Here is a 17748-nt window from a genome sequence, read left to right on the forward strand (position 1 = left end):
GGAAAGAGTTCAGCTACAGTTTACGAACATTGACGTACTACATGTTTACCGAGTCCTGAGACAGAAAGTGAAATAAAATACTAACAGAGCCTCGATTATGGAAAATGCTGCCCTAAGTTTCAAATAGTTGCCAGGCTCTCAGTGCTTGCTTTCGTGGGGAGAACTGCAGCCGGAGATACATTCCTTCCCACATTAACAGAACCAAGCACCTGAGTCTTAAAAAGAAGTTCAATACAAAGGGGTCTGATTGCATTTATCATTATTATTAAATCCTTGCACAATGGACATTGATGAAGACTCTCTATTAGAACATTTTTAATATTTATATTTAAATGGCATATGAAGTGACTACTTATTATGTTATTAAAACAAAGAATAGTGTCATACATACTCTCTTCCATAATATTTTGGTCTGTTTTCCACCTGTATTAAAAAAAAGAAAAATATTAGTAATGCATTTGAATTCAAATCAGTCAGATAAATATACTACTCAAATAAAGAGAGCTAGAGTCCTGGTAGTAATTTTATTACAGTTTTTATTCCACAAATCAGAGATCCATGAAACTACAACATTAACCAACACATTCCACTATCTGAGGTAGGAATGATCTGGAAATGCCGTATTTCTCTAATCATTGGGCTCATTCCCCATCCCAAACCAATCACCCAATAAAAGAATTTTCAAAGGAAACAAAGTGATGCTTATTTTACTATTAAGGAATTTATAAAGACATTACAAGGCTTCGTCCTGAAGGAAACCATTAGTATTTTTAGCATGAATAAAACATATGCATTTGTTTCAATCTTTGTCTAATTATTTCATTATGTATTTACAATAAAAACAAGGAGTACACCTGGATTTAAAAAAAATAACTTTACTTTGGTCTCTTTCCAGATAAAATCAATATTCTACCATTCTTATTTTTTTGACAAATGGCTAATGAGCTGACATTTACTTGACACCAGAGGCACAAGATACAGAAGACAAGATTTACGACTCGACTGAAAATCACAAGCATTCCAGAAAAGATTTTTCAATCACAAGTTCTGCCCTGGGGTTATCACATCGGATTTTTATCACATATCTACGATAATCTACTTTCATAAGAACTTTGTTTTCTTATGTTCATGACGTTGAGTTGGTGAGAAATTAACAAGAATCCTCACGTCCAGCTTTGGTCTTCTAGTCTAACTCCAGGGTCACTAAAAATATAGTCGAGCCACATCACAATGGATTTTCATTGATGGTATGACAGCAAGTTGATGTTGATTTACTAGAGTAGAATATGAACCTGCAGCTGTTTTATTTACAGTCATTTCTGTCTATAGTCAAATGGGCAGTTTTCTCTGCAGGGCTCACAGGTAGGTAGTGGTGGGATTTCAAGGTACTGGGCAGTTTCCTGACGTACCTCCACGCTCCAAAGGTGATGGGGATCCGAGTGGGCAGTAGAGAGCTATGGACTAGAGGAAACGGTTCTGGAAGGGGGAGCCAGGAATCCTTGGACCACATTCACAATCCTGGCTGGCATAAAACTAATCATCTAGACACTTCTAAATATATGCTCACTCTTCTGTGCATTTTACACTTGGAAAGCACTGAACCAAGAGAGGCATTCATAACTCTTAATCTTCAAGGTTTAAAGTCTGCTCAGTACCATTTACAAAGGAAGCTCTAAAAAATGTCATTAATAGAAGCACAAAGTGTACAAAGAGGCACCTTGTTATCTGATATGTACCATGACTCTACATGCTGGAAAGCTTTTTAATATGAGTTGAACATTTTGTCATTTATATCATTCTGTTGGCTTTCAAAGTCCTTTCTTACCTTTATGATACTGTAGATATGTGAATGCAACACCAATACGTCATAGAAGAAATTTGGTACTAGAAAAGCCAATGGAAGTAGACAATATATAATGGGCAAGATCTCTCTCCATTCTTTGAGAGTCAGTATTCCAATTTTTGAAATGACTCCCTAGATAGAAGGATAATTTTATTTCTACTTTTTGGGCTAAGCTATAACATACGTCCGCAAACCTGGGTGTAGCTTCCACCCCTGATGCCCTCCTCTATCTGAGTAGGTTATTAAGGGAAGAGTAACTCACCTAACTTCCTAGATGGACAGTATGGTAGGGCCTACTACTAACTCCTGGCATCCAGGTAGCTAGTTAATGAACGTTGAAGTTAATTGACTCTGAAGACAACAAATGGTTTTCAGTTCATCAATCAATCATAAAAAGAATGTGGCACCCTTACTGCGTTCAGGACTCAGTACTAAGCCCTTCATTGTTCATAAAGTAATGACCTCACAGGTGTGAGAGAAAAGGGGTAAGGAGCTCAGAGGTGTTCTGCGCTTGCAGCAGGAGGAAACACTTGAGAAACCGAACACACACCCTCCAGAGAGGGAAGGCAATATTTATTGTGCCTTGAGGGACACCCAATAAGATCGTGCCTAGGGGACCGTAGGGGTTGAGGGTCAAATCCGCATATGAAAACCGCATATGACAACCACGAAAAAATAAAAAAAAAAGCAATGAATTGTGTGGGACAAACTACACAGGGAATACGGCCACGGAATACGTCCCAGATATTGCATGAGATATATACTAAAATATGATTCTTTGTTTATTTGAAATTCAAATTTCACGAGGCATCCTGTTTTTACTTCTTTTTGTCTAAATCTGGCAACCCTACGCAGGGGGAGACGAAAGGTATAAGAGAGGGTGAAGACAGAGGCTGTGGTTGCGTATTTGATCATTGCTCCCCGGGTCTGGGCTGTTTTGATAGTAATCTGATTCAATCTCTCTTCCCTCTGTTGTCTCTGCAGCTCTTAAAGAAAATATAGCTGTCCTTGTTAATGTTAAAGAGAGAAATAATGGCTGGGATAAAAACCAAACAAACAATAACCCCTTCCTTTGCCTCAGCTTTTTGCTCACAAGAATCTAAACAGTCTCTATCTCCACACTTCACTAAGCTTTTAACCGGTCAAGAGCTTAATTTAAGTTAAATGACCCTAGAAAAATCATAGAACACCCACATTTTTTTCAAGCTGGACACTATTGGATCCTTAAATCCAGACAAAACACAGTCAAAAATATCAATTTCCTAAACAGTATGAAAGTGCTTTGAAATAACCATATAACAATCTGATAAGAATTCCTAGATAATACGAAATATTTAAACACCAAGTATGTGATTGTCTAACACTTAGTGGGGTGATTAATAGGTGTGTTTGTAGTCTCCTGCTGAACTGAATAGGAATTTCATTGTCCTTCTATACCAAGCATGTACTATAATACAAATAAACAATGAAATAACATTGCCAAAGATTTGAGAGATACTCTGTGACTTGGATGTGAGTTGGTAGGGCCACCAGGTACTTGGCGTATGCAGACACTGAGGGGCTAACCCCTCAGGGAAAAAGTGGGGAGAAATGTGGATATGATGGGCTTCTTCACAAGGCCCACAGGAGAACAGTGAGATATGGGAAGCCCCCTTGCAGCTTCCAGCGGCCCTGCCACTCAAAGGTGATGGGCCACCAGCAGTCCTGGCGTTACCTTGAAGCTTGTCAGAAATGCAGACTCAGCGTTCTGAAGGGCAGTCATCTACACTGAAGGCGGAGAAGCTGCTACGCACAGGAGAACTTGTTATAGTGGGTTTTTAACCGGGAGAATGATCTGAGCTCCAACTTTTTGTAAGTTGTTATAACAAATATTGGGATAGGAAGCGTTCAGAGAGCAAAGGGTGCCTGTGCTCATTAAGTGTTTGCAGCATGAGGCAAAAAATATGAATGCAGAGTTCGCTGTCAATTTAATTGCTGTGTGACCCTGAGTAGGTTATTAAACTTCTTTGCGTTTCATCTTCCCCAATTTTCAATAAAACTGGAGTTATAAAATATACTATTTTAATGAGGCTGTTTGAAAGATTAGATGAGATAATGCATATAAAAACTGTGAGGCTTGGAACACGGTGGTAATAGGTTACCATTTATTGAGTGGCTACTTTGGGCTGGAACCGTTCTGAGGATTCCACATGTTTATCTCATTTAAGCTTCCAAACAACCCTGTGAGGTAAGTGAGTGCTATTATTTTGCAGAGAGCCACTAAATAATTGGCTTGAGGTCACAGAGCTAGTAATTGCCTTCAGACCCAGTACAAACCTTAATTACTGCATTTCCCGGCTTCTTTAGAGCAGATACCAACCAACGGTAATGCCTATCACACACTTCTACACTTTGGTTAAATATTAGGTTATCTGAACTGTCCTTGGTTTTCCTTTGCCATTATTGAATACCTTAAAATCTCTTTGGCATGAACTGAATTCTGTCAATGAGTTAACCAATGAGAACTTGGGATAAATTTGCCCAAATGCAGTGATATTTTGGGTCTCCCAACTACTTCTCTGTAATTTAGAATTAGATGTATTCCAAACTACCTGGTTTATTTTCCGATTTATTCTTCTAATTTTAAGGAAGAATTCTCATCACAAAGCTTGAAAGAAACAGTAGGGTGACAGCTGCACAGTGAGAGACAGAAAACATAATCCTTAAATGAGTTTGCTTTGTAGTCAGATTATCATTGCCTAGATAAACACAAGTTCTTTTATATTCAACACAAAGACGTTTAAAGAATATTGTGAGTCCTCTGTAAACAAGGTTTCCAATTATTGAAAAAACAAAGCTTTTATAATCTCTCAGCAGCTGGTGGATGTTAAGTTTTTACTTAATAGAAATAATTTAATAACCCCATTTAGCAACCTTTTACACATGCAGCTAGACTGCTGTATTTTCTGAGATACAGATTTAACGCAGAGAAAAGGCTTTTGAGAGGAATTTGTATTGGCAATATTGGGGTGATTTCCTCCAGAAAAAATATATACGTAGCTAATTCCCTTCTCACTAGAATCCAAAGTTCTCTACTGAAAACAAGAGAAGGAAAATGAAAGTAGTATTGAAATTTACATTCTTGCAGTCAAACAGTATAGTATAGAATGAAACCTGAGCAAATTTTAAAATCTCCTGTTTCTTCTTATCTGGAATTTAAGGCCTTTTTCCACACCCCCATGGCATTACTTTAAAGCTCCCAGAATTCTGATAGGGCACTGACGAAGTGAATTCTTTCCTGTCTTGATTAGAATGTATTAAAAAAAAAAAAAATCTACTGGCCAGTCTTTCTGCAATACACATCCTTACAAGGTTACCCACGGCTTTGCAAAGTTCTGTAAGTGGACACAAGTCAGGCCTTTTAGTAACTGGCTGTAAACAGTTGGCTAACTGACAGAGGTACACACCCCATCAGGTTAGGGAAGGTCAGGACCAACGCAGTTCCCACTTACTGGCTTGTTTTCCGACTTCTTTTTTCTCCCAGATTTTCCCAGGAATTATAATTTTTTAAACCAGTGATAATTTATTAGGACAAATGAAAAAATAAAAGACTTTCCTTATACGGTGCTTCTCATCTGGGAGATGAGGTGTTTTCCTTCCCCAGGCGGTATCTGGCAATGTCTAGAGAGTCTGATTGTCAAGACCGGGCTGAGGGTGCTACTGGCATCTAGTGGGCTGAGTCCAGGAATGTTGGTAAACAACCTACAATACACAGGACAGCCCCCCACAACAAAGAATTATCCCATCCCAAATGTCAGTAGTGCTGAGGTTGAGAAACCCTGCTTTAGACTAAAAGAACTTTGGACTCCTGAGTGTTCCCAAGAAAGCTTGTTAAAAAACAATGCTTTTGAACCAAAATGCATATAAGTGACAAATACCTCAAATACATAAAGTAAAATGGAGTAAAAAAAGAAGGTAAGAAGAAATATTTGGTTTTGATAATTTATAGAAATCGCTTTGAAGAAAAGACAGAAATACCTCCAATTGCTCAGGAAAGCAGCTCAGGTAAGTAGAAAATGGAACAAACTAACATCACAATAATATTACTAATGGAACCTTCGTCTCTCCTTGGAATAAACTGTAAACAATCTAACATATACAAAGAACACTAAAGAAAAAAATTTAAATGATTCCTTGGGAGAAATCAACCATGTTGTACAAGTACATAGATGTGAACTGATGTTTAAATCCCATCCTGCTCTCGAACTCCCCACCTCCCAGCACGTGGCTTTGAAATTCTGCCCTGATCGCTGGGTTGGAAACAAAACTATCACCACTCATGGCTCCCCCTGGTCACAGAGGACATCCTGGGAGCTGGAGCATCGTCTGAATGGCTGTCCAGTACCTCACTGACCTCACTGATTCTCATATCCTAGGTTTCATTCATATGAGCAACTACACAAAATAAGCATCATACAAGAGGAAGGTGAATCGCCCAAATTACTTACATTTGGATTTGAAAAGTAATGGAGGGGCAACGACACTCACACACACACTCATACCCACGCCTCGCACCTTCAGCCCTTTGCTCCTGGTTGTGCTGTTCTCCAGGTTCAGACCTACTGACCCTGACCCAGAACCCCACTAAGGGCAGGGCCCAGGAGGAGTGGAGGTGGAGTCAATACTTAACAGGTGCCTTCAGTATGCGTGCTTCAGTTCTCCCAACAGGCGAGTCACACAGAGATTGACATTCCCATTTCACAGACGAGGAAAGAAAGGCTCCTAGGATTACATTACTTGAAGAGCACGCAGAGGCATGGAGATGAAATCCAAACCAACGCCTGATTGACATCAAGCCCATAATCTTCTCCTACACCAAGAGGCAGGGAACTTGTCCAGGAGACAACAGAGATGATGCACTCGCGGAAAACACTGATTCTGCTGTCAGAGATGGGTTGATTTCCAAATTGTTAAACCTCTTGACATGTCCATTCTGGACACCTGGGTGGGCTGACAGTTATAAGAAGATCGGTCCCTCACATCTGATGGCCAACCTTTTACTCCTCATCCCTGGTACCAGGCAGGGCATCCTACACGCAGGGCCCAAGCCAGAAATTGTCATCCTAGATTCCTTCCCCTCTCCCAACCCTACTTGTAATCTGTCACTAAGTCTTTCCCATTGTGTGCCATTTCTTAATTGCTTTTGAAGTGGTCTCTTTCTCTCCAGGTTCAATGTGTTATCTATTCACCTAGACCACGGAAACAGTCTTTTCACAGGGGCCCCTGGCTGTACTTTTATCACCCTCCAATTTATCTTTCCCACTGAGGTCAGAAAACACAAAGGTCGTCCTGTTACTCCCTGCTAAAAATTCTTCACTGGCTCCCCTCTGCCCTGTGTTCAAAGCTCCACAGCTTAGGGGACCTTCCCAGATAACCCGACTCTAAAGTGGCACTTCCTCTCCTTGCCATATCCCATCTCTCTTCTCTGGTTTATTGTTTTTTCTACCACATTTATCACCATCTGAGATACTACATATTTTGCTTGTGTGATTTTTGCTCATCTCTTCCATTCAAATGGAAACTACGCAAGGGGAGAGATTTTTGTGTTTTGCTTACTGCTGTATCTCCAGAGTCTAGAAGAGAGCTGAAACACAGTAGGTACTGTGGGGACAGAGCCAGGAGTGCAGTTTCCAGGCTCTCGGCGTCACATGGAAAGGTGCTGGCTCAGGTAGTAAATGGCCATCACTGTGATTGGATGGCCATCAGCTGTGGCTACTTGGCCGTCAGTTGTAACCAGTGAGCCATTGGCCACTAATATAACTGCCATGGCTACGCTAGCAGAAGATGGGGGCTAGCAAGAAGATGGGGGCTGAGCCTGCAAGCAGTGCAGTGAGGGTTGAGAATTGTGCGGCTCCTGCTTCCTGTGTCTCCAACCAAGCCGCCAGCGAGAATATAGTGGCATGACTCCGTATCTATGGCTCTGTGGGTGTTCCTTTTTGGCCTAGCCATATCCTGCGTTCTTGTGCGGGGAGCAGGAACAGAGACTCCACCTGTCACCCCGCACGACAGGTACCCAATAAAGATTTACTGACTAAATAAATGAAAGGCATACAAGCTCTCCCCAAGTGGCCTTGCTTGTGTATCCGGAATATGTCCTCAGCACAGTCTTGCCCTGCACATTCCCATTCCCCAATTACTTACGTTCCTAACACAGAACTCCTTGTACTTTCTGAAACACACCGTGGCTGTTCATACATTGAGGCCATTCTTTGGTCAGGGTACCGTGTTTCCCCGAAAATCAGACTTAGCCGGACCATCAGCCCTAATGCATCTTTTGGAGCAAAAATTAATATAAAACCTGGTATATTATATTATATTATATTATATTATACCCGGCATTATATTATATTATATATTATATTATACCTGGTATTATATTATATTATGCCCAGTATTGTATTATATTATATTATTATATTATATAATACCAGGTCGTATATTAAAATAAGACCAGGTCTTATATTAATTTTTGCTCCAAAAGACGCATTAGAGCTGATGGTCTGGCTAGGTCTTATTTTCGGGGAAACACGGTACCCAATAGGTAAGATCTATCATACCCATTTCCAACAGACAGACGGAGGAACACAGAAACAGTACAAAAGCATGCTGTATTATTCCTAACCATCAAACTCTACTGCCCAGAGGTGCATCTATCCTGCTTGCTGGATCCCCAGAAATGACCTACTTCTCAAAGCCCCTTGTTCAGCTTTTCTTTCCATCCAGAGAATTTCTTCATATCCTTCCAACCAACCTCTGTCTCTCCACCACCCATTTTTGGGGGCTACATTTAGCCAGCTTTGGTTTCTGTTGCTCACAACAGAATCCTAAGTGACATTCCCATTAAATCCCAATTTCCAGGGCTAGAGACCAGGTGGCTGTAAGGCTTAGCATGCTCCACACACCCAGAAGTTTGGGCAGCAGTTCCAAAACATGGAGAGAATGGATACCTACCTAGGGGCTTGGGGCACCTTCCTACGACCTCTACATGGATTTTTATCCACTCTCACCGTAGGCTTCTAAGAACACCCCAAAGCCTACCCATGGGCAGCACTCACCTCTCCAGCTGGCCCATATCATCTTCCCAGCAGCTCATTCTGACCCAGTTTTCTTTGCTACGTCTTCCCTGGCAGATTCCTTGGTGCCACGTGTTGGCTCCCAACACGCACCTCAGGCCCTCATTACTTGGACAACCCAATTAGGTGTACTGTTCTGGCTCTGCCTTGGCCCTCTTTGCCTAGGGCTTTGTACTCATCCTCTGGCATCCTGAAGTCACAGGTCCAGGTACAACAGCTTGTTCCTCCCATCGAGCCAAATCCCACGGAGGCCATATTGGCCAGGCTGCCTGGCTGGCCTCCCACCAGGCAGGAGAATCAAACATGATGGATTCACCTGTCCATTCTCCTGATACTTCCTACAGCCAGGTAACTTATTTAAAAAAACAAAAACAAACAAACAAACAAAAAACATCCCATACAGGAGAATCAAAACCCACGACTTAATCGTGGACAAAAATTTTCTCTTAATATCTTATTTTCTACCCTCCTTGCTTCAAAACACACTTTTGTCTTTCCTTTGGCCTTCAGTGCAGCTGACAACCTGAGAATATTCTCCATAGGATAAGGTATCCACCATTAAAGCCATCTCTGTACCACCTGGTTGCCTGCTCTTCCTCACACTAAATAATCCTTGTTCTTTGAACCTTTCCTAATAGATCTATTTTCCAATCCTTAATTCATCTTCATTATTCTCCTTGGAACTCTCTTTAAATTCTCCAAATACTTCTGAGGCTCAAGGAGCTTCAAGTACCCAATGGAATCGAATCAAATCAAGGGAAAAGCTAATGCTGCTGATAAATCTCTAGGGAGAAAAAGGTTGGGTGAGTACACTCATTTAACTCCTGATTCTTATTAGTAAATTCCTTCCTTTAAAGCTTAACATTATCTGAGTTAAGTGATACTATATGTATCTCGGAAAAGGCCAAGGATGTCCATCGTTCTCATTCTTCTCCCCATTTTTTTTCTCCCTCCTTCTAGAAATGTAAGCGTTTTCACATGTAAGTGTTCATTATTAGTATTCAAATGTATGTGTTCTATCTGATGGATAAAATTAATCTACCTAAAGAAAAAGAAAGATGGGAGATGGTAGAACTTGGGCAATGGTAGAAATTAAAGACGGTCTAGTGAAATGTTCTCAATCGTTTTTGCATCACAGCCTCCTATGGACCCTGTTTACAGGTGGTTTTCTTTCCCCCTAATCATCTCTCTCCCCAATGGAATGTTAATATTGCAGATGGACTGTATATGTTTATGTTCTATATGTATATCTGCTCTTTATACGTTAAATGAGCATGATTTTTTTTTTTTTTTTTTTTGCATGTCCCTCAAGAACCAATTCCCCTGCCTTGGGGTAATATTCCTTCCCACCCCCACACCTGAGAACTCATTGTCTGGGGAGGTCTTCATGGTGTTCAGAATGCTTTTACATTTATTGTTCCACCATGAAGGTGGAATACATGCCTTCGTGTCCTTCTTCTAGAGGAGAACGCTGTCACTCCGAGTGGCAAACTGCTTTGCCTACAGTCCTAGCCAGGGCTAGTGGCAGGCACATTTAAGGTTGAAACCCAGTTTCTGATTCAGGTCCAGTACTCATTTCTCTATATTGTGACGATGTCATAAGATCCAGAATCCTATTCTCTATTATTTAAAAAAAAAAATTACCTAATTTAGCATTTCTGAAACAGGCACTCTCCCCAAAATAATTCCCAACATGGCAATAAATAAAAGTGAGAGTGTCTTATTAATGTTTGTCCTTGCTCCCAAATTCTTTTCCTGACAAATTATTCCTTGTTAAAAATTCTCGACCTAGCCTTATTATGGCGCTTCGAGCAGCAATGACACTGAGACACCCTCTGGCCATTTGGTGCTGTTCACCCAAGAGATCATTTGTTTTGTTCCATGAGCCAGAGCACACCCGGCCATTGCTCTTCTTACACAAACAATCTTTGCTTTTTCTTCTTGAGAGTTTGTTATGAAAATTTTCATACGTACAGAAAGAATGAAAGACTTACAGCAAGCACCCTATACATACCACCTAGATTCTGTAACATTTACCATACTTGCTTTACGGCATATCTATTTATTCATCCATCTCTCTATCCACCATTAATCCAACCTTGTTTGGGGATGTATTTTATAGTAAGTTGCAGACATAGCACACTTTCCCCCAAATGCTTCAGCATGCAAATCATTAATCTGAATTTAATAACATATGGACTTTTAATAGGAGGGTAACACCAGCTTTGTTCCTGAAATTAAAGAAAGTGGGTTGAGTTTACATATTCAGTTAGTGTTTCCAAATAAACAGACTCCACACACACCTTTCATTCCCTGCTTATGGAGTGCTGTGCCACTCTTTCCTGACAGGAAGAAAGCTGCTATGAGAAAACGGGTAACAGAACACCTGCTGACTGTAAATGCCTCGGCCTCTTTCATCAATTTACATGTGTTTACTAGGAAGGCCAAAACACTTAATTTTATCAACCAATGTCACTCTGATAAATTTAATTAAAAAAGAATGGCTTGGAATCCAATTCATCCTAAATTAAAGGACTAAAATGCCCCTTTTTTTCCTCCAACATTTATATAGTATTCGGGAAATAGTAAAACTTAAAGACCAATACTTCCAATACATAAATTCCAGGCATTGTTCTGAATGCTTTACATGCATTAACTTACTCTTCAAAGTTACGTCTAGTACAAGACTAGGGGTCAGCAAACCTTTTCTGGCAAGGGCTGGATAGCAAATGCTTTAGACTTTGAGGACCTGTCTCAAGTACTCACGTTGCCATAGAAGCATGACAGCAATCATAGACAATGCGTACAGGGATGAGCACTGCTGTGTTCTAATAAAACTTTATTCACAAAGTAGACGTCAGGCTACAGCTTGTCAATGCCTGTGCTAGACTAACAAACGTTAGAGTCTATTCTCAAAAATCAGTTTCAGGATGACTTACAGTGAGCTCAGAACTCAGAGTTTGCCAAGACCTCAAAGGCTTTTGTAGTTAATGGTGGGTCAAATCATCTCTTTGTGTTCGTGCCCTTCCATCTCTTACTGAACTGAAAGGAGAGAATCATTAATCTTTAATCTATGACATACTGATGCCAACTTAAAAAATCAAAATGAACGAAGACAGAGAGTGGTTGAATTGTATTGTTATACAACTGAGAATACTGCAATACTAGGGAATCTGATCTGCTTCCTTGAATTGAAAGCTGTTGCGGAAGCATCGTTAAGCATGGTCTTTGAGAAGTCATGGAACCCCGAGGGCCACAACAGAGCAAAGGGACACCCGGGAAAGCGTAATTACAGACTTGGTAGAAATACCCAGGGAGATACAAGAACAATTCATCAAATAATTGATGTGTAATTACCTAGAAGGACACAAGATGCTGGATGGCAACCAATGTGCCTTTGTCAGGCTGTGCCAAGGCTACTTAATTTCCTTCCACAGTAGATGGGGAGATGATACTGACCATGTAAATAAGGAAAAAGAAAGAGACAGCATCGCTGATACAAAGCTTGCTATTCTGTCCAACAAGACAGGGAGATACAGAGTAGTTAAGCTAATGTCAAGGACACAGCCCAAGGTGACTGATGATCGGTGGCTCAGTCAGTGTCGGCCTGGAGATGAAGAGGGCAGTGGTACACTGAGGCAAGGAGGGGGAGCAGGAGAGCACCTGGGCTGGGCTGACTTTTACTAGCAAATCCATCACCTACAATCCTGAATTGAGAAATGCTCATTAAGCACACAGATGATAGACTGAATGAGGAGACTAGCACTTCGAAAACAGAAATATAAATTAGAGTATTCCTGACATAACGATAATGGGATTGGTATTTTTATTCATGCAAAGGTCCATTAAAAGCGAAGTAAATCTAGAAAGGATTTGTGAACAGTCACAAGATAAGGAGAACGGTCCTTAAAACGCTGGAGGTCATTATAGTATACGCTGAATATGAACAAACATGAGTATGAATCAATACTCAAAAATGAATTCTGAGTATTTTTGTTAATTAGTAAGGCAAACATAACAGTAAGAGGTGTAACAAACTGGAAGGTGGGCGTAGGAAAGCAGGATAAAATAAGCCCTGACCATACTTGTTCAATGATTCATAGTTGGCCTCTGCAATACGTGAAGGTGTGGAAAAGCTAGACACAGCAAAGAAGGAAAGCAAAGTATTTTTAAAGAGTGGAAAATAACATCTAGGAGGACGTACACCTAGAAAAAAGTACCATGGGGCTAAGGGGTGACTTCGCATCTACTATGAAGGCCATGAAAAATCTAGCACAGCACTGGGGAAGCGTCATCAGGAGATAAGGCAGTGATTCTTCTACTCTAGGGCAAAGGGGAGGGAGTATGACAGAAAGCAGAGACACAGAAAAAGTTGTGACCCATATGATTTCACTCATATGTGGGATAGAAAACTGAAAGCAACAAAGGAACAAGACAGACAAAAACCAAAAACTCTTAGACACGGACAACAGTATGATGGTTACCAGAGGGTAAGGGGAGGGGGGAGGCAGGAGAGGGGGAAGGGATAAAATATATGGTGACAGAAGGAGCACTGACTCTGAGTAGTGAGCACACACTGTGATATATAGACGATGTATTACAGAATTATACACTTGAAACCTATGTAACTTCTCAATCAATGTCACCCCAATAAATTTAAGAAAAAAAGCGGAGGGAGCGAGAACAGTGGTTATACCAGTGGTCTTCACACTTGAGTAAGTGTCAGGTTCACCCGCAGGGCTTGTTAAAGCCCAGATGGCTGGGTCCCAACTCCAAGCGTGTGATTCATGAGGTCTGGGGTGGGCTAGAGCATCTGTATTTCTGACCAGTTCCCAGGTGATGCCTTAGCTGCTGGTCCTGGAACCACACTTTGAGCATCATTGGCTTAGAAGCCAGTCCTGGATTTGCTCTGGGTTTGCCTCTGGCTCTGTCTGTCCTGTGCTACTTATCACATTTTGTCTTGTAAAACAAGAGGGATAAGAATCCCCATGCGGCTGCTGGGAAGAATAACAGACGTAAAACTCTTAACCCAGGGCTCCATAGGTGTTAGCTCTTATTACAATGAAAAGACGGACAATAAGTAAAGAATTAGGTAATGCCACTTAGGGTAGTCATATTAAAACTGGGATGGTCTGGGATGGCAGCGTCCACATTTTTCTGGTGGAAAGACAAGTCAAGGTTCTGATTGCGTTTTCAAACGGCTCGCTGTCTGGTTAGCCAGGCCACACTTCCCTAGGGGACATGCTTGCCTGGGGTAAAGTGTAACCTGCTTTTACCAGCATTATTTCCCAGTTAATGTTTACTCAGGTGAGTAAAATCTGAAGCATGTCCTTCAAACCTCACCCATGCGCCGGTGCCATGCCCTTGCTCCCTTTCCTGGATGGTCCTGACCACACCTGAAATTTTAGTGGCCCTGACCTTTGAGTCAAGAGCAGATACACTTTGATAGCTCAAACAGCAGTTATTGTGGGGGCCCGGTATTTGCTTTCTGTTTGGATGTGTAAGATTGGCCTTACAAAAGCCAGCACTTCCTCATAACCACTGTGCCCACAGTCTGGACCACCCCCCTCCCACCCTCCATCAATGATGCCTGTATCTTGTGTGATGGCTGTCAAAGGCCAGGTAAGTATATCACTGAGTATGAGTTATCATCTGCGATGCTATCCACTGTTCTTTTTTTCTTTTCCAGAAAAGCTAACTAACTACACAACATAATATTTCATCATCAGTAACTATGTAAAAGGAATACACATTTTCAGCTTAGATTTTAAGAAATAAAAATCACCCAGAGAGATTAAAGAAGATTCTCAAGAAATCTAACATATTATCCATCCGTGTTTAACCTCCCCTTCGTTTTCCTTACTCTCAGAAAAAACCTCCCATTTTTGCTTCCAATTCAGCGTCGGCTTATGTCCTGTTCCTTGGTGGCCCTCTCCAGTTCAGGATCTCTGTCCCTTGGTTCAGAGTCCCTGAGCCTTTGAATTCTCAAGCAGCTTGTCATCAAAAGCCCTTATCCACTGCTCATGAGATTGCCTTGGAAACGACTAAATATTTTCTAGGCACAAATTTGCAAGGTCTGCATTCCATTAGAAGTATTCCAAAGAGAGTGAATTCTTTTTTGCAGGATTACGTAGTTTGGTAGGTCACAGCACTTGTCAATAAGAAAGTGTTTATTGCTACAAGCACATAACTTGTGGTTCTATCTTTAGAGAAAAAACAACAACAAAAACCTCACCGATCTCAACTTTTTTTCCTAAAATTGGTTTTACTTAGGTGTTTCCCCATTAGTACAGTAGGTCTACAACCAAAGCAAATCTAGCTCAGGACAAAGAAAAAAGTCTGATGGCATTAGGAAGTGAGATGAAAGCCTGGGAGAAATAATGATGGGAGAAGCCCTTTATTCTAGGTTGTGTCGGTATTAAGGGGAAGGTGAGGAGAGGAATGGACCAGTGAAGAAAGTCTAGGATGAAAAGAAGAGAAATACTTCTTACCAGGAAAGAAATAGCCTTCTGATGACTACACATAAAAGCCAATTAAAAGGCAATGGGATTGATGTTTGTTTCTGGCTTGTAGAAACATGGCTTGTATAGATATCTAGAATCAGTAGAATTTTCATGGTTCCCCAAATGTACAGCTGTTTAAAAATATTTTGTTTTAATGAATAAAAGAAGAAAAGGGGGAGGGTTGGAGAAGAGCAGAAAACCCTCTGAGTTTACTTTAAATCTGTGATTCCAAATGTATTGAGTTAGTTGAGAAAGATATAATCAATCAATATGACTTGTTAGGGCCTTCCAGACATGCTTAAAACTAGATAAATGCCTCAAGATACCAGACTACAAGGCTATGAAGTCTAGGCATGGTGAATCAACATTTTTAAAGCATAGTGATAAAATGAAATGCTCTTGTAGGCTTAAGAGAACAGTTTTTACAAAGAAAGGTCAAAGAGAGTGAAATGGGTAGATATTCAGGAACACCAAAATGCACGGAGAGGGAGGAAATGCACAGGAAGGGAGGGCATTGAAAGTGGTATTTCAAAAGTATATGTAATTCTGCTAGGAGGTAAAATATGGTATTGCTGCAATTTGAGACCGGCCACTGTCACTTGTACTTGGGTTAACCTCTGACAATCCAGAAAAGAAGCTGGTTCTGATCCTGAATGCTGGCAACCTTCTTTATAACTCACTTCTGCATTAAGAATTTTTTCCCTAAAGTAGATTATTCTATGGCAAGGGAGAGGGGAAGTGAAGCTGCATTAAATGGAGAATGATTTGAGATAATCGTCTGTATTTTCATTCCCCTTTTTTGAAATTGCATTTTATAATCCCATATTCACTACAGCAATTTCAAAAAAGAGAGACAAATAACACCAAATCATTTATAGTCACCAGAGACTCTCTACTTCGTGTGTGTGCTTTAGGTAACTCTAGTGGAACTAGACTTTACATCAGTCATGTAAGGGAATCTTGATGTTTGGCCTTTCCAGAAGGCCAAACAGAAATTTAGAATATTCCAGGAAAAACAAAATATTAGTCTGTGTTTAAGTAAGAAGCTTAACTGCCAAAAGCCCAACTCACTAGCCTAATAACAGTTTTGAGTAAATCGGATATGCTATTAGCAACAATTTGAGAATTCTAAATTTCTTCTGTTAGCGGTTTTTATCCCTTTTCTTGTCATTTTACCGTATATTTACTGATGGCCCACTGCTGCTTGTCACGATGCTATTTGCCAGGAAAGGAAGTACCTACGATTAAGACTGAAGAAGTCTCTGGAGCTTGTATTCTCCCTCAAGGAGACGTACAAGCAACAAGTCAACAATTAAATGTGATAAGAAAGTATATGAGAGAATACACTAGGTACAACAAACAAAATACACGGGGTGATAGGACAGAGATCTGTAGGTGCTAATTTTTATGGGGTTCAGGGAGGGCTTCTGTTCTTAGGTGAAATTTGATCTGAAACCTGGACACGCAGAGAACTTAAGGACAGGAACTCCAGGCAAAGAATAAATGGAAAGGCCCTGAGGTAGCAGCACTGGGGTTTGTTTAATGAATAAGAGCAAAAGCCAGTGGGGCTGAAAGGCAGCACACGGAGAAGAATGGGGCGGACCGGGCAGTAACGAATGCAGGAGCCACACCGGGGCTCAGAGGCACAGCAAGAAGTCTTGCTTTTATTTAAAGAGCCATGGGAAGCCATTGTAACTGCTGAATTTATATTTAACGATGACAACTTGGGCTCCTGTTTGGTGAAGTGTGTGTGTGTGCGTGTGCGTGTGTGTGCGTGTGTGTGTGTGAATGTGGGCTGCAGAGAGAGTGCCGAGAATGGAAACAGGGAGATCATGAAAGAAGTTGCTGACGTGCAATAATCCAGGTACGAAACGATGATACCCCCAAACCACAGGATAGTTGTGGAGATGGAGAAAAGTGGGAAAATGCAAGGCATATTTGGAGGTAAATTTGATGACTCTTAAGAGAAAAGGATGAGGGTGGGAAGAGAGGTGTCCAGATTTCTGAAGTTAGGAGCCACTGAATGGTGTGGGGTCCTGTTCTATTTTGAACATTAGGCTAGAGATGGCCTGTGGGACATGTACTTGAAGAGGTCAAGTAGACAGATGGAGTAAGATGCTCAGAGTCCATGAGGAGAGGTCTTAGCTAGACATACAAATTTGGGAGTCGATATTTTGCACAGCTCCTGGCAGACCACCCAGACACACATCTGGTAATTCATAAATGTTTATGAAATGACTGATTGATAACGGACAGAAAGGGCAGGTGAGAATTTTTCGTACTGGAAGAT

At 40.9% G+C, this 17748-nt stretch overlaps 1 protein-coding gene across 2 annotated transcripts in view; it reads right to left on the reverse strand.

The window, feature by feature from the left end:
- Positions 1-17748, reverse strand: part of CHN2 (chimerin 2) — a 268716-nt gene that overhangs the window by 98903 nt on the left and 152065 nt on the right. For both annotated transcript variants that reach the window (XM_019726170.3, XM_019726171.3), the window contains exon 4: positions 392-423. In XM_019726170.3, the coding sequence (XP_019581729.2) occupies positions 392-423 (32 nt within the window). The remainder of the gene's footprint in view (positions 1-391; positions 424-17748) is intronic.

Source organism: Rhinolophus sinicus, chromosome 4 (genome assembly GCF_057876585.1).
Source record: "Rhinolophus sinicus isolate RSI-liver-muscle chromosome 4, RSI-T2T, whole genome shotgun sequence".
NCBI lineage: Eukaryota > Metazoa > Chordata > Mammalia > Chiroptera > Rhinolophidae > Rhinolophus > Rhinolophus sinicus.